This window comes from Cervus elaphus, chromosome 13 (assembly GCF_910594005.1).
Source record: "Cervus elaphus chromosome 13, mCerEla1.1, whole genome shotgun sequence".
Lineage (NCBI taxonomy): Eukaryota > Metazoa > Chordata > Mammalia > Artiodactyla > Cervidae > Cervus > Cervus elaphus.
The window spans coordinates 7,034,735-7,048,681 of record NC_057827.1 but is presented as its reverse complement, the minus strand read 5'-3'; the positions used below and the strand labels follow the sequence as shown (position 1 = coordinate 7,048,681).

Here is a 13,947-nt window from a genome sequence, read left to right as displayed (position 1 = left end):
CCTGATGCTAAGAAGGCTGTTGAGATTGCCCACCGTCTTCGAGAAGCCTTTCCTCATCCCCCTGGCCACCATGAATGTACATAGGCCTATGGCTGCATTGTTGCTTCTGTGTTCATTCATCAACCACAGGCATCAGCACGTTTTACCATAGTTTCCTGTTCAGGAAACTTCTGCACTAGACACTGACACTCCTCTACAACTCTGCTACACTCCACTACACACCTAGCCCGCTGCACTCTCAATAAATACACAAAATACTTTTGCTTATAAATCTAGGATTACAGAACTAGTCAATGAGGTAGTGAAATGGTAAAAATTTTATTTTGAGCTAAACGATTTCATAGCAGTTTGTTTATTCAGATACAAATGGACTTTAATATAGCAATTATGACATTGAAGCTTTGGCCCCAGATTTAATGAAGTAGAAATAAATGGCAAAAATCGCGCCCACCCTGGGCCAGCAGGAAGGGGCTGCCACCCTCTGTGCTGGCAGGTAGACGCCCCTCAGGCCAGCTCATTCTGTACTTGACCTTTCAGTTAGGGCGTGCACAGACCTGCTTGGCTCAGGACAGTTCTGTTTCTTCAGGGACTCTGATTCAGGGCCCTGGTCTGTTTCCTGCTGACCCTAACATTTAATTCTTAGTTCCTTCACTACTGTGTTCTTGGCAGACAGCCGTGTGGCAGCAATAGCCTCCAGGATGGACCACATGGCCATCTCAGGACCCTACCCTACTTGTGAGGTATAGACATTCTACTGAGAACTTGCTGGATTGCTGCTTGTCCCTTTTGCCTCTGATAGGAGGCAAGGAGACAAAGTAAGTAAACTCTTGGGGTAGCTGACTCTTCAGAGCAGTCCTGTAGATTTGCCCTGTTGGATCCATAGCTCCAAAGTCAAGAGCATGTCTAATTTTATAGATTAGATCCTGGAAATTAATTCAGATTGGGTTCTGCCTGGGACTCAATCCATGCAGGGCTGTGCCGTGCTGTCCCTGACCTCATCAGATCCCCTTGCTACTGACTGCCTGGCGTTGCCTCCCCAGCACCACCCCCTCCTTGCACACAGTTGCAAACCTAGAGGCTCCCAGCTCCCAAAGGGGTAGGTGGTGCTTTGAGTAAAGATGTGAGTGGGGCTGGGCAGGCTGGAATCCCAGCACTGTTTCTCTCAGTCATTAGCTGTGCAATCTGGAGCAAGTTATTTGCCTCCTTTGGATTTTGTTTTCTTTATCTGAAAACAAAACAGAACACAGGAATTGAACTCTGCTCTCTGTAATTCCTAAGGAAAACTTCTTAGGCTGAGGGGGAGGCATTCCATATTTCGGTTGCAGAAGAGACCCAGAGTGGCCACTGGAATGGACAGTGCCTCCTGTCTGCCACAGCGACTCTGCCCTCGGGGGAGGAGACAGGCAAGGAGAAGGGGCCTCTCTTTATTCTGTGTCAGATGCAAGGCCTCTGTGAACAAGCACTTAATCTACTTGAGAAGTTCAGAAATAATCATTCTGCCTCCCAAAGTGAGAAATTCATTTGTTTTCAGAATAAGTTCGCCTGCCTTCCAATAAGGAGTAGAGAAGGAAAGTTTCCATAGCAACAGTGGTTTGAGGAGAAGGCTTTGGGTACTACATGAAAAAATAATCTCAATTATCTAAGTACTTTTTCTCCTCTTTGACTCCACTTGGTCACTGATGAGTCACTAGGCTACACATGAGGAGGTAGAAGAGCGATAAGCAAGTGTGGGTGTGAAAAAGGGAAGAAAGTTAGTGAAGAAGCCACGTTTGTCAGTTTTCAGGGCGGAGGGGAAGAGTTGCATTAGGGCATAGACTGAAGCGAGGTTTGGAAGATCTGGGTCATTAGAGGTGATATCAGTGTAGACTGTGTCCTTTTTTCCTGATCATTGGAACAAGCCATTTTTAGGTCAGGAAACCTCTCTGAGCTCTAGTTCACAGAGGTTAAGTGACTGCCTCAAGGTCAGAGATATGCATAGCAGCAGCTCCAGAACCCACACCCAGGCCACTGTCTGCGGTGCCCAGCAGAGAATGTTCTTCCTCCGTGGCTCCTCCAGGCCAAGAGCCCCGAGTGGTTGAACAAGATGGGTTTGTTACTCATGCAATGACCACTGTCCAGTCATTTGACACCTTGGACCTTAGTTTCCTTTCCTCTAAATGGGGTGAGCACGCCGGCCCTGCTTGAGCCACAGACAAAGGAAATAGCTGTTCTTTGACAGTACCAACCACAGATGACATTGATGAGCATCTCAGCATGTAGGGAGCTCTTGTGAGTGCTTCATTAATTCTCACCACAGCCCACAGCTGAGTATGGCTGGTGTGCCCATGTCATGGACAAGGTCACTGAGGCAGAGAGTGGCTAAATGATCTGTGCCAGCTTGCATAGCTAGCAAGTGTCAGAATGCTTGGCAGTCGCTGAGCTGCCAGTCCCCACCCCTACCCCCCACCTCCACAGAGCATCAGGATGTTCAGTGACCAAGTAATAGTGGGAAGAGGCTCACCCAGGTCCTCACGCTGGGCATGGGAGGAGGTTCCTCCACCTCTCTGGACCTCGCTTTCCTGTTTGGGATAGCCACAGGGACCAGCAGGAATGCCTGTAGCTCACCCCGACAGCAGAGTGCCTGGCAGAGCCAGGGGCTCAGTCAGAGTCACGATCACCACCATGCTTGTGTGTGCGTCCTCCCCGCTACCGGAGTCAGTAACTGTACACTGTTCCTCATCACAGAGGAAGGCGGCATCCACGGTATGGCCCAGATAGGTTTGGTGTAGTGTCCCAGAGAGGGGCGCAAGGAAGGAAGCCCGGCGGTGGGTGGTGCACCCTGCTGGCCCTCTTGACCTGAGCCACCCTAGACCCCGCCAGAGCTTTATTTTGTTTTCCTATGATCTGTGGTCCTTTGACCACAGGACTGCACCCCTCTGAGGGCTGTTGGTGGGAATCCCCAGCTGCTGTTGCTGCCCTTCCGATGCTGGAGGGATGCAGGAGGGGAGGGAGAGACAGGGCACCAAGGTGAGAGCTGTCTCTGGAGACAATCTCCGCTCACAGATTCAGCCTTTCCAGCCAGACTGCGAGCCTCTCGGCCAGAGCCCCTCCTCTGGGACAGGAGTTCGCAGGCAGCTCTCTGGCCCCTGGGACGGGAGTCACGGGCGTCCGCGGGCCCCTGGGACGGGAATCACGGGAGTCCGCCGGGCGGTTCTCGGCCGCCTGGGACGGGCGTCTGCGGGGCAGCTCTCTGGCCCCCTGGGACGGGCGTCCGCAGGCGGCTCTCGGCCGCCTGGGACCGGAGCCCGCGGGGCAGCTGAGAACCGCCGTCCCACCCTTCCTTTGACCACAGATGTTCGTCGGCCTCCTGTTCTGGTTCCAGTTCTACTGCGGCTTCTCCGCGTCCGCCATGATTGACCAGTGGTACCTGATCTTCTTTAACCTGCTCTTCTCGTCGCTCCCCCAGCTCGTGACTGGGGTGCTGGACAAGGACGTGCCGGCCGACGTGCTGCTGGCCGAGCCGCAGCTCTACCGCAGCGGCCAGAACATGGAGGTGAGCCCCGCCCCGCGGCACCCTGCAGCGAGGTGCCCGGCCTCTTTCCGTGGACACCCTGGGCAGGCAGAGCAGGGCAGACGCCGGACGAGGTCACTCAGATGCGGAATCCAGTGCTTAAAATGATACGAATGCAGTCATTTACAAAACACGGGTTTTGAAAACAAAGTTTTGTTACCAAAGGAGAAATATGGCGTGGAGGGGTAAATTGGGAGCTTGGGACCTTAACATACACACACTACTGTATATGAAACATCACTAGGAAGAGCCTACTGTGTAGCACAGGGAATTCTACTCGGTATTCTGTAATAACCTATGGCGGTGAAGAATCTGATGAAGAATATAAAACAGAATTACTTTGCTGTACTCCTGAAACTAACACAACATTGTACAACATTGTACACTATACAACTATACTCCAGTAAAATTTTAAAAATAAAATCTTCTAAAAAAAATGGACACCGAAACAGTTAAAATTCTAGAATCTGACCAGTGGGAGTAAAACAATGAATTCTGTCTACTTGACTACAATGCATTGAAGTAGAAAGAGTTGAATGGTTGTGATGGTATCAGAGGTGTATATATGGGCCCAAACTCATCAAAATGTTTACATTAAAAGTATGTGTAGTTTCTGTATATCAGTTTACCTAAAGCTTAAAAAAAGAGAAAAGATTTTTTTAAAACTATGTGTGGGTGTATGCTAAGTTGCTACAGTCCTGTCCGACTCTTTGCAACATTATGTACTATAACTTGCCAGGCTCTATGGGATTCTGTCGCTGGGATCCTCCAGGCAAAATACTGGAGTGGGTTGCCATGCTCTGTTCCAGGGGCTCTCCCCTCACCCAGGGATCGAACCCACACCTCTGTGTCTCCTGCACTGGCAGGTGGGTTCTTTACCACTAGAGCCACATGGGAAGCTCTTTTAAAAGTATACCAAGATGAAAATTGTCTTTCCACTAAAAGTTTCCAGGAGCCCAAGGAAAGCCTATTTGGAATCCAAGTCAAGGACATGTGGGATAGCTGTAGGCAGATCAGGGATTTTTCTAAAACATCCCCAAAAGAAATGTGATTTTCTTCAAATAGGGATTAATGAGAAGATAAATCCATAGGGAAACTCTGGGAAAACCAAGTGAACACAAACCGATAATGTAAATAGATATTTACATTAATACACTGCGTAGATTGGCATGCTGACTCCCAGCTGTCCCTGCTGGTCAGTAAAGAAAGCCACGTCAGTGCTTCTCTTGGGCTGATTGGAATTATACATGTGCCCAGGGAATAGAGCCCAGCATCTCCCACAGTGGTCTCTAGATAATTCAGAACTGATTTACTGAAGCACTGACTTCCCACCGGGCTTCCCAGGTGGTGCAGTGGTAAAGAATCCACATGCCAATGCAGGAAACACAGGAGATAAGGGTTCAATCCCTGGGTGGGAAAGATCCCCTAGAATAGGAACTGGAAATCCTCTCCAGTATTCTTGCCTGGAAAATTCCCTGGACAGAGGAGCCTGGCAGTCTGCAGTTCGTGGGATGGCAAAGAGTCAGACACAGCTGAAGGACTGACTTCGTGTGGGCAGCCTGGGATGCAGGCTACTGAGGGTCCAGTAAATGAGGGGCTCTGCTCATCACCTGGGGGCGCTCCTGTACTCAGCCAGGTCTCACCTCCTGGGTGAGTTTGTTCTGGGGACTAACAGGAAGGGGCTGGTTTTCCTCAGTGCTTGGTAATCGCTCATCTTGTCTGCTCGAGTGTTCTGTGGGCCAGTACTCGCTCTTGCAGCTCAGAACTCAGGGTCAGATACAGACATGGGCACCCAAGGAAGACTTGATTAGTCCATTTCATAGTCATTTTTGCCTTTTATATGCAGCTAACTGATTTTAACATTAGGAGACATCCGTGATTTAATGTTAAAATAACTCAGTTTTAAGAAACATTCTAGGGGGTCCATCAACAGAGGGAAGCAAAGCCCTTTACAAAGTAGAAGGACTCAGGTTGGAGCGGCTGCCAGAATTTCATGCTTTAGTCCCTGGCTAGGGAAACTCCTCATGGGATTTTAGAATGCATTTCCTCTTTTTCCTGTTGTAATGGACCTTGCAGACCCAGATGCTGTCAGTGACCAACTCAGCCTCAAGGGCCCTTGCAGAGCCTTTCCATAGTGTTTTTCCACCATCCCCCAGCCCCCGGGACCTCCCTCTCCAAGGCCTGAGTTAGCAAGTGTCCCTGGGGTGCTTGGCTTGTGCCTTCGCGGCCCCCGGGGGTGACTGGAAAACCGTGTGAAGAGATGAGGCCATCCCTGTAATGCCTGTGCTTGTTCTTGTGTCTCAGGAATACCGGCCTCGCACGTTCTGGCTGAACATGGCCGATGCTGCCTTCCAGAGCCTCGTGTGCTTTTTCATTCCCTACCTGGTAAGTTGGCCCCTGGCCAGGCCTTTCCCGCCAGTTTCATCCGGTGACGCGCAGACAGAGGACCCCACTGTCTTTCAGGCCTACTACGACTCCGACACAGACATCTTCACCTGGGGCACCCCCATCACTGCCATCGCCCTGTTCACCTTCCTCCTGCACCTGGGCATCGAGACCAAGACCTGGGTGAGAACTGTGGGACTGACCCGGAAGGGGGCTGGTCTGTGAGCCCTCACTGAGGTGCCCAGTCTGTGAGCTTGAGCAGGGTTTTGCAAAGCCAGCCTCTCTGTGCTGAGAACACACTGGATCCCCGGGCCAGCCACATGGACCCGAGCCTGGGTGGGGCAGCTCCAGCCCACGCCCACGCCCGCGCCTGTCCTGGGCAGCGCTGGGCTCCTGCCCGCACGCGGAGCCCCTCCACCCCACTTCCCCTGGCCCCTGGCGTCCATCGCCCAGCCTGTGTTCATGCCGACCCACCCTGTTCCCACTCTGAGAACACTGCGCCTGCTCTGGGAGGACCGGTGCGTTTTTGTTGAAACAGAAGCCCTGTTGTGCTCTTTATCCCTCAGACCTGGCTCAACTGGACGGCTTGTGGCTTCAGTGTGGTGTTATTTTTCACCGTGGCTTTGATTTACAACGCTTCCTGCGCGACGTGCTACCCTCCCTCCAACCCCTACTGGACCATGCAGGCGTTGATGGGCGACCCCGTGTTTTACTGCATTTGTCTGCTCGCGCCCGTGGCTGCTCTGCTGCCCAGGTAGGGGTGCAGGACAGCGGCCTTCAGGTCCCACGTGAGCGCTGAAAGCTCTGTCTGTGCTGTGCTCCTGGACCATTCGAATCCCAGAGCTCAAAGGCTTTGCGGCAGCAGTAGCTGACTGTGTTCTGTATGTTCTTTCCAGGTTGTTTTTCAAAGCCCTGCAGGGGACCCTTTTCCCTACCCCGCTGCAGCTGGGACGCCAGTTAGCCAAGCAGTCCCCCGGGAAATTCAGGGCTCCCGGAGAGACCTCTGCTCAGGGGCACATCCCGGGAGAAGCAAGGACGGAGCCACCGGGACAGAGGAGCATCAGCGCCGCGCGGTCCGTCTCCCAGGACTGCAGCTCACGGGTGTCCCGGGGCGCGCGGCAGCCGGCCTGCTCCCCCGAGGCTGGCGGGGAGCCCAGCGCGGTGGACGTGGGCGTGCTGCGGAGGGAGGGCACCCTGCCGGACGGGCTGGGCAGCCAGCCCTCTCGGTCCTCCTCGCCGGGGCCGGTGGCCGTGGAGGGCTGTCCGGGAGGCTCCAGGATGAAACCTGTGAGCTCCAGCCGGCCAGCCCCCTTGCCGTCCGTCTTCAGCGTGCCCGGCCTCAGCTCCCTCAACTGGATGTCCTCGCTGTCCCTGGTCGGCGGGCTAGGCAGTGTCCTACAGTTCTCCCGGAGCGGTCTGCACATGGACAAGCGCGACGGCGACTTCCTGCCCGGCTCCGCGCCGCCGGACCGGGACCTGTGTGGCTTGAGTGGGCAGACCACAGACTGCTTCTAGGACCCCCTTCCAAGAAGCGCGGCTGGCAGTGCAGAGTGAAAACCTTGAAATGCCCCCCCCCCTTTTTTTTTGAAAGATGTAATATTATTTATGTTTATTATTTGCACAGAGTTCTAGTGAGGTATATTTTATGTATTTCCGAGGCTGACACAGGAAATGAAAGGTACTGAAAAAAGAAAGTTTATTTTTTAAAAATTTTAAGTAGAGTATATTGAAAAGAAAAATAAGAGCTTTATCTTATATAAAAGTTTAAAGAAGAGTGACACTTGAAAAGGTGTGCTTAGATTTATTTTTTCATCTCATTTTATTAAAGAAAATGCAGTCTGTTTGGTTTGCTTCAGTATGTGTGACCTTTGCTTTCCCTGAGGGTAAGCACAGGGAACCCCCAGCGAGTGTGGATGGGGTCAGGGGAGGTGATGGGCACACACGTGGCTTTGGCGGAGATCCTCACTGTCTGTCTGTCAGTCCCACCACTAGGGGGGTTGGGTCTCTGCTTCACCAGGAAAGGGAAATTGAGAACTCTGGGAAAGCAGACACACACAAAATTCATTCCAACGTTCATTTCTATGCAGGCATTTGGTAAAGATCACCTGTACGTATTATAATTCCTATGTAGGTTCTTGCCTGTTAAAATCATAACAAGCAATAAACAGCCTTCACTTTGCAAAGAGATCATGTCCGGTTGACACTGTTGTGTGATGTTATTAATATGTTACCTAATGTTACTAAAGACCTGTTCATGTGCCCAATACGCAGGCAGGTCAAACAAACCAAAATGTTGGAGTTCGGAGCAGAGAAATGTTTACTGCAGGATCAAGCAAAGAGAATGGGTGGCTTGTGCTCAAAAAATACCAGGAACACCCCTAAGGATTTCCACAAAATGTTTTTAAAGGCCACATGAGGAAGGGGCATCCCAGGGTCTGTGATCAGCTGTGACAATTCCCTGATTGGTTGATGGTGATCAGTCCTTAGGTGCCAGAAAGTCTGGAGGCTCATGGTCATCAAGCAGTTCATTTCTTCCATCTGGTGGTGGTTCCAACATCTGGAAAACTCAGGCAATATGCATCAGACACTACTATCTAGGTACCTCAAAGAGCAGCTACAGCAGAGGATATGGGGAGGGGTCCATCCCAGGAAGACCCCATAGGGTCCTGCTCTTTGCTGCACTAACAGAACATGCTCTGAGTACGCTGGGACACTTCTTCATGGCAGGTTCTTTTAGATTCCATGAAGGAAACAGCTGGGTGGCATGCGGGCTGCACACTGGGACATTGACCCAGGCCGTAGCTGCACCAGGTGTCCCCACCTACAAGACACTTCCTGCCAAGAGGCTGGGCTTTTTCCCTTTTTGTCTTAGGAGTCACTACTGCCCTCTCTCTAAACAGAGAAAAAGGGAAGGAGGAGATGATAAGAATTCGAGGCAGCTATGTAGTATTTCCTCTTCAGAACGCTCTCTTTGGCTCTGCCAGCCACTGTGAGTTGCCTGCTTGCTCAACCTGGGGGCGTGAAGTGAGCAGGATGTGCTTCTGCTCAGGGCCCTGTGGAGCTGTGCAGTGTGCGGAGGTTGGAGGATCTCAGGACTATGGAGTTTCTGAGCATAGCATGCCAGGTAGAATGGATTACCCAGGGTATGTGGCTCATTGCACGTGGCAGAAAACATGCCTTATCTGGTCAGATGGAAAGGAAGACAGGGCTCATCTGCAAAGCCAGAGAGGTGGGCCCCGAGGCAACCGAACACACAACTCAGACCTCGGGTTTCCCCTTCCTTCCGGTGCTCAGCTCTCTGAAGTCAGCTCGATCCCAAGGCTGGTTCTGTTCCTGGTAATGACATGGCTAGAACCATCCCAGGACAAGTGCTCGCATAGTGCTCCAGAGGGGAGAGAGCGTCACTCTCCACATACTGAGCAGACGCAGTTTTCTGGACCTCTCCCGGGTTGCAGGACGGCCTTAAGCCAGTTCCTGGCAAACTGTGGGGAATGTCCTAATAGCTAGGAGAGAGGTCAGCTTCCCTCCAACTACCAGGGCTGCATATGTGGATACTCAGTAATATCTGAGTCTGTTAGAGGGACAAGAGAGGAGAGGAAGGGGAGGGATTTCAGCAGCCATCAATGCCCACGACTGAAGGTCATCCCATCTCACCCATCCCCACCCCCATGCCTGAGGTTACTTCATCTGTTTTTGGAGCAACACATATGAAAAGAATTTCCTTGGGAAGATGGGCAACTCTACTGTTGCCTGAATTAAGGATTGTTAGTACAAAGTACAAGAAGAACTAGACACTATCTGAGTATCAGAGAGTTCAAACATCTCAGCTTCCAGACTTTCCTGTCTTCACAATTGCCTTCTTTCCAAAGACATTTTACCGTGACTTCTCTGGTGGCACAGTGGATAAGAATCCATCTGTGATGCCGGGGACACGGGTTTGATCCCTAGTCTGAGAAGATGCCACAAGCTGCAGAGCAACTGAACGCATGCACCACAACTGCCTAAAACCCGTGTGCCCAGAGCCTGTGCTTCACCGCAACAGAAGGCAGTGCAGTGAGAAGCCAGCACACCGAAATGGAGAGGAGCCCCTGCTGCAACTAGAGGAAGCCCCCACAAAGCAGCAAAGACCCAGCACAGCCAAAAATAAAGCCGTTTTTCCTCCATAGATACTTCCTCCTGGGAAATGGAATGATCTAGAAAGACAGTTTGTAACTATGTCTATCAAGGCTATTTCAGAGAAAAAAGCATCATAAAGGGCATTGGCTGTTAGCTGCCCAAAGGATGAGGAATGTTTCTAGAAGCCTACAATAATACATTGCAAATAGTTAAGTTTGATCTCAAATAATCATCCTAGAGATGAACTCCATGATTATCTCAAAAGAGCCCTGGCAGGACTTCACTGGTGGTCCAGTGGCTACGAACATGCCTATTAACGCAGGAGACATGGGTTCCATCCATGGTCCGGGGAGGTCCCACATGCTGCAGAGCAACTAAGCCCATGCATCACAATTACGGGGCCTGTGCCCTAGAGCCCTTGTGCCACCACTACGGAGCCCATGTGCTGGAACTACCGAAGCCTGTGCGCCTCGAACCTGTAATCTGCAGAAAGAGAAGCCACTACAATGAGAAGCCTGTGCGCTCAACGAAGAGTCTCCCCTGCTTGTCGCACCTGGAGAAAGCCCACCGGCAGCGGTGAAGACCCAGTGCAGCCAGAAGTAAATAAATAAAAGAGTCCTAGGAAATATATGTCACATCACCCAAGCCTAATCACACATCCAAAATAAGGAGGCAGCCTCTGCTCTTGGTGACAAAATGGCTGGACTAAGTATTTGACATTGTCCTGTCTGATTCTGTGACCCCTTGAACTGAGCCCGCCAGGCTCCTCCATCCATGGGAATTCTCCAGGCAAGAATACTGGAGTTGCCATGCTCTCCTCTAGGGGATCCTCCCAACCCAGGGATCAAACCAAGGTGTTCTGCACTGCAGGCAGATTCTTTACTGTCTGGCCAAACCAATTTTAAGTTCTTGGAAGTCAGATCTTATGTCATTCTCACCTTACACCCTTGACACTAGCACAGAACCTAATTCTTAGAACACACTCAAGAAATATTTGATGACTCCAAGTACTAATGTTTATACTAAAACACTAAAGGCCTTAGAAGGTTAGAAACAGATAAAGGAAAGTTGAAAGAAACAGAGATAAAGACAAAGCAACAGAGAGAAAGGAAAGCTCCTATTAGAAACAGATAAAGGAAAGTGTCTTGTTATAATCCAGTATTAGTTAATATTTCCTGGAATTTTGAGGTAATGCAATAAGATACGAACTTTTAAAAAGAATGAATATTGGAAATAGAGGCCAAATTATCACTCCTTACACATATTGAAACTGTGCACCTCAGATGCAACTTGAACCCACCAAAACCAGGAACTCAGCCAAAACCGAGACTGGGTCTTCAGCCCACTGTCTTTTTGTTGAAATCACACACCTACTCTCAGGACTTACTGAAGCTCAGGTTTGTTAATGTCTCATTGCAAAGGATTCAGTGAAACACAAAGTGATAGGCAAGAAGAGGATTTATTTACAGAGATACACATTCCATCTCAAAAGGTGAAAATGGCCTTGGGAGAAATAAACTTCCCAGACAGAGAGTGGGCCATCTCAGGAGAAAAAGACCCCAAAACATGGAGTGATTGATTTTTTTTTTTTTTTTAGTATATGTGCTGCCAAAGTGAGCACGAGTGATTGATTTTTATGGGCCGGTTAATTCCATAGGCTAAGTTGGAGGATTATTCCAACTATCTGGGGGAAGAGGCAGGAATTTCCAGGAGTTGGGCTACTGCACACTTTTTGACCTTTAATGATCAGCCTGGAAACTGTCATGGTGCTGGTGATTGTGTCATTTGGCTGATGTGTTACAGTGAGCGTATAGTGAGGCTCAGGGTCTACTGGATGTTGAATCTTCCACCATCTTGGACCTAGTTAGTTCTAACTAGTTAATTTCCTCAATGTCATTCTTTTAAAGGTTGTACCATGCCCCCTTCCCTCGTCTTTCATTCCCCCCCTCAGAAATTTTACTCCCATATTCTTACGGAAAGTAGAGGGTTAACAGTCTATCTTCTGTAACTACTTCAAGTCTGACTAGTACATCAATGCCACTGGTCAGGGAGTAAAAATCTCCGGATGCCTGATCTAGGGGTCCCCAGGCAAGATAGCAACTAGTTTTAAGTCTATGTGGGCTGGAATCCTTTCATAGTCATCATCTTGATATGCAACTGTTACAACTGTTTCCTTAGCCTTCTTATGAATCTTCTTGATGATGAAGCACTTTTTGTAACAGCATCAAAGTACAAAAATAGCTATCTATAAACCACAAAAGACTTAAAAGATAGGGTTAAATATCTGATTACAGTATAATCTATAAAAGAAACTTAGTTGCAATAACCAGAATTATGATTACATTTAAATTAACACACCCAGTAATCCTAGTTAAATGTATTTCTTTGAGATACCTTAGGAGCTCTCTAAATCACCCCAAAGTTAGCTGAAAATCAAAAGAACTTTAATTAAAATTTGGTATTTGGGAAGTTTGTCAAAAAGTTTTCAATAACTTGGTTAAATAAGATCATAAGTCACTATGAGAAAATACTTATTCTTTGACCAAAGTTAGAAGAGCTCTCAAAAGCAAATACAGACCACTTAAAGAAATTAACATAGTGTCTTATCAAAAACAGCATTTCAAGAGAACTTTGAAGAAACCAAATCCAGTCTTGCCCCAGCCCTGTCCCAACAAAATTCATCTGCCCATCTAAATTTAATCCAATCTTAGAAAATCCAGATCATGCACAATTCTTTTCTCAGTATTTCTTTTATTCCTCACACCTTCTTTTATTGAAAACATACATTTTGCTATCCTTAAATGCTTATTTCACATGAAGTTACTTCTCTGGATGACAAATTTGCAATAGGAATGACAAATTTGACCTTCAGTAAACCTAGATACAGCAGAAGTATTACACTTAACATTATTGATGTTCAGTTGCTCAATCGTGTCTGACTCTTTGCGACCCCATGGACCCACGCCAGGCTTCCCTGTCCTTCACCATCTCCCAGTTCTTGCTCAAACTCATGTCCATTGAGTCAGTGATGCCATCCAACCATATTATCCTCTGTTGTCCCCTTCTCCTCCTACCTTCAATCTTGCCCAGCATCAGGGACTTCTCTAAGGAGTCAGTTCTTCACATCAGGTGGCCAAAGTATTGGAGCTTCAGCTTCAGCATCAGTCCTTCCAATGAATATTCAGGACTGATTTCCTTTAGGATTGACTGGTTGGATCTCCTTGCAGTCTGAGAGATTCTCAAGAGTCTTCTCCAACACCACAGCTCAAAACCATCAATTCTTTGGTGTTCAGCCTTCTTTATGGTCCAACTCTAACATACATATAAGACTACTGGAAAAACCATAGCTTTGACTAGACAGACCTTTGTCAGCAAAGTAATGTCTCTGCTTTTTTATACACTGTCTAGATTTGTCATAGCTTTTCTTCCAAGGAGCAAGCGTATTTTAATTTTGTGGCTGCAGTGACCATCTGCAGTGATTTTGGAGCCCAAGCAAATAAAGTCTGTCACTTGTTTCCATTGTTTCTCCATCTATTTGCTATGAAGTGATGGGACTAGTCTATGCTAAAGCCTTTGACTGTGTGGATCACAATGAACTGTGGAAAATTCTTAAAGAGATGGGAATACCAGACCACCTTATCTGCCTCCTGAGAAACCTGTATGCAGGTCAAGAAGCAACAGTTAGAACTGGACATGGAACAATGGACTGCACACTTAACATTGATATTATGTAAAAATGTTAATCAAACCACCAATCTTAAGCTGGCTTTAATACTGATATCAGTTCAGTATTGAGTATTTGCCAGATCTCATGAACCTGAAATTCATTTTGGCTGGTTTTCTTTACATTTATGAGTATTTATGTAATATAAGCATTTAACTTTAAACCCAATTAA

The 13,947-nt window shown here is 48.5% G+C and overlaps 1 protein-coding gene across 2 annotated transcripts in view; it reads left to right on the top strand.

The window, feature by feature from the left end:
* The window catches only part of ATP10A (ATPase phospholipid transporting 10A (putative)), a 183,789-nt gene extending 175,669 nt beyond the window's left edge, over positions 1-8,120 (top strand). For both annotated transcript variants that reach the window (XM_043921315.1, XM_043921314.1), the window contains 5 exons: positions 3,332-3,532; positions 5,855-5,935; positions 6,014-6,118; positions 6,502-6,689; positions 6,832-8,120. In XM_043921315.1, the coding sequence (XP_043777250.1) occupies positions 3,332-3,532; positions 5,855-5,935; positions 6,014-6,118; positions 6,502-6,689; positions 6,832-7,450 (1,194 nt within the window). In that variant the 3' untranslated portion in view covers positions 7,451-8,120. The remainder of the gene's footprint in view (positions 1-3,331; positions 3,533-5,854; positions 5,936-6,013; positions 6,119-6,501; positions 6,690-6,831) is intronic.
* Positions 8,121-13,947: the final 5,827 nt, after the last annotated feature.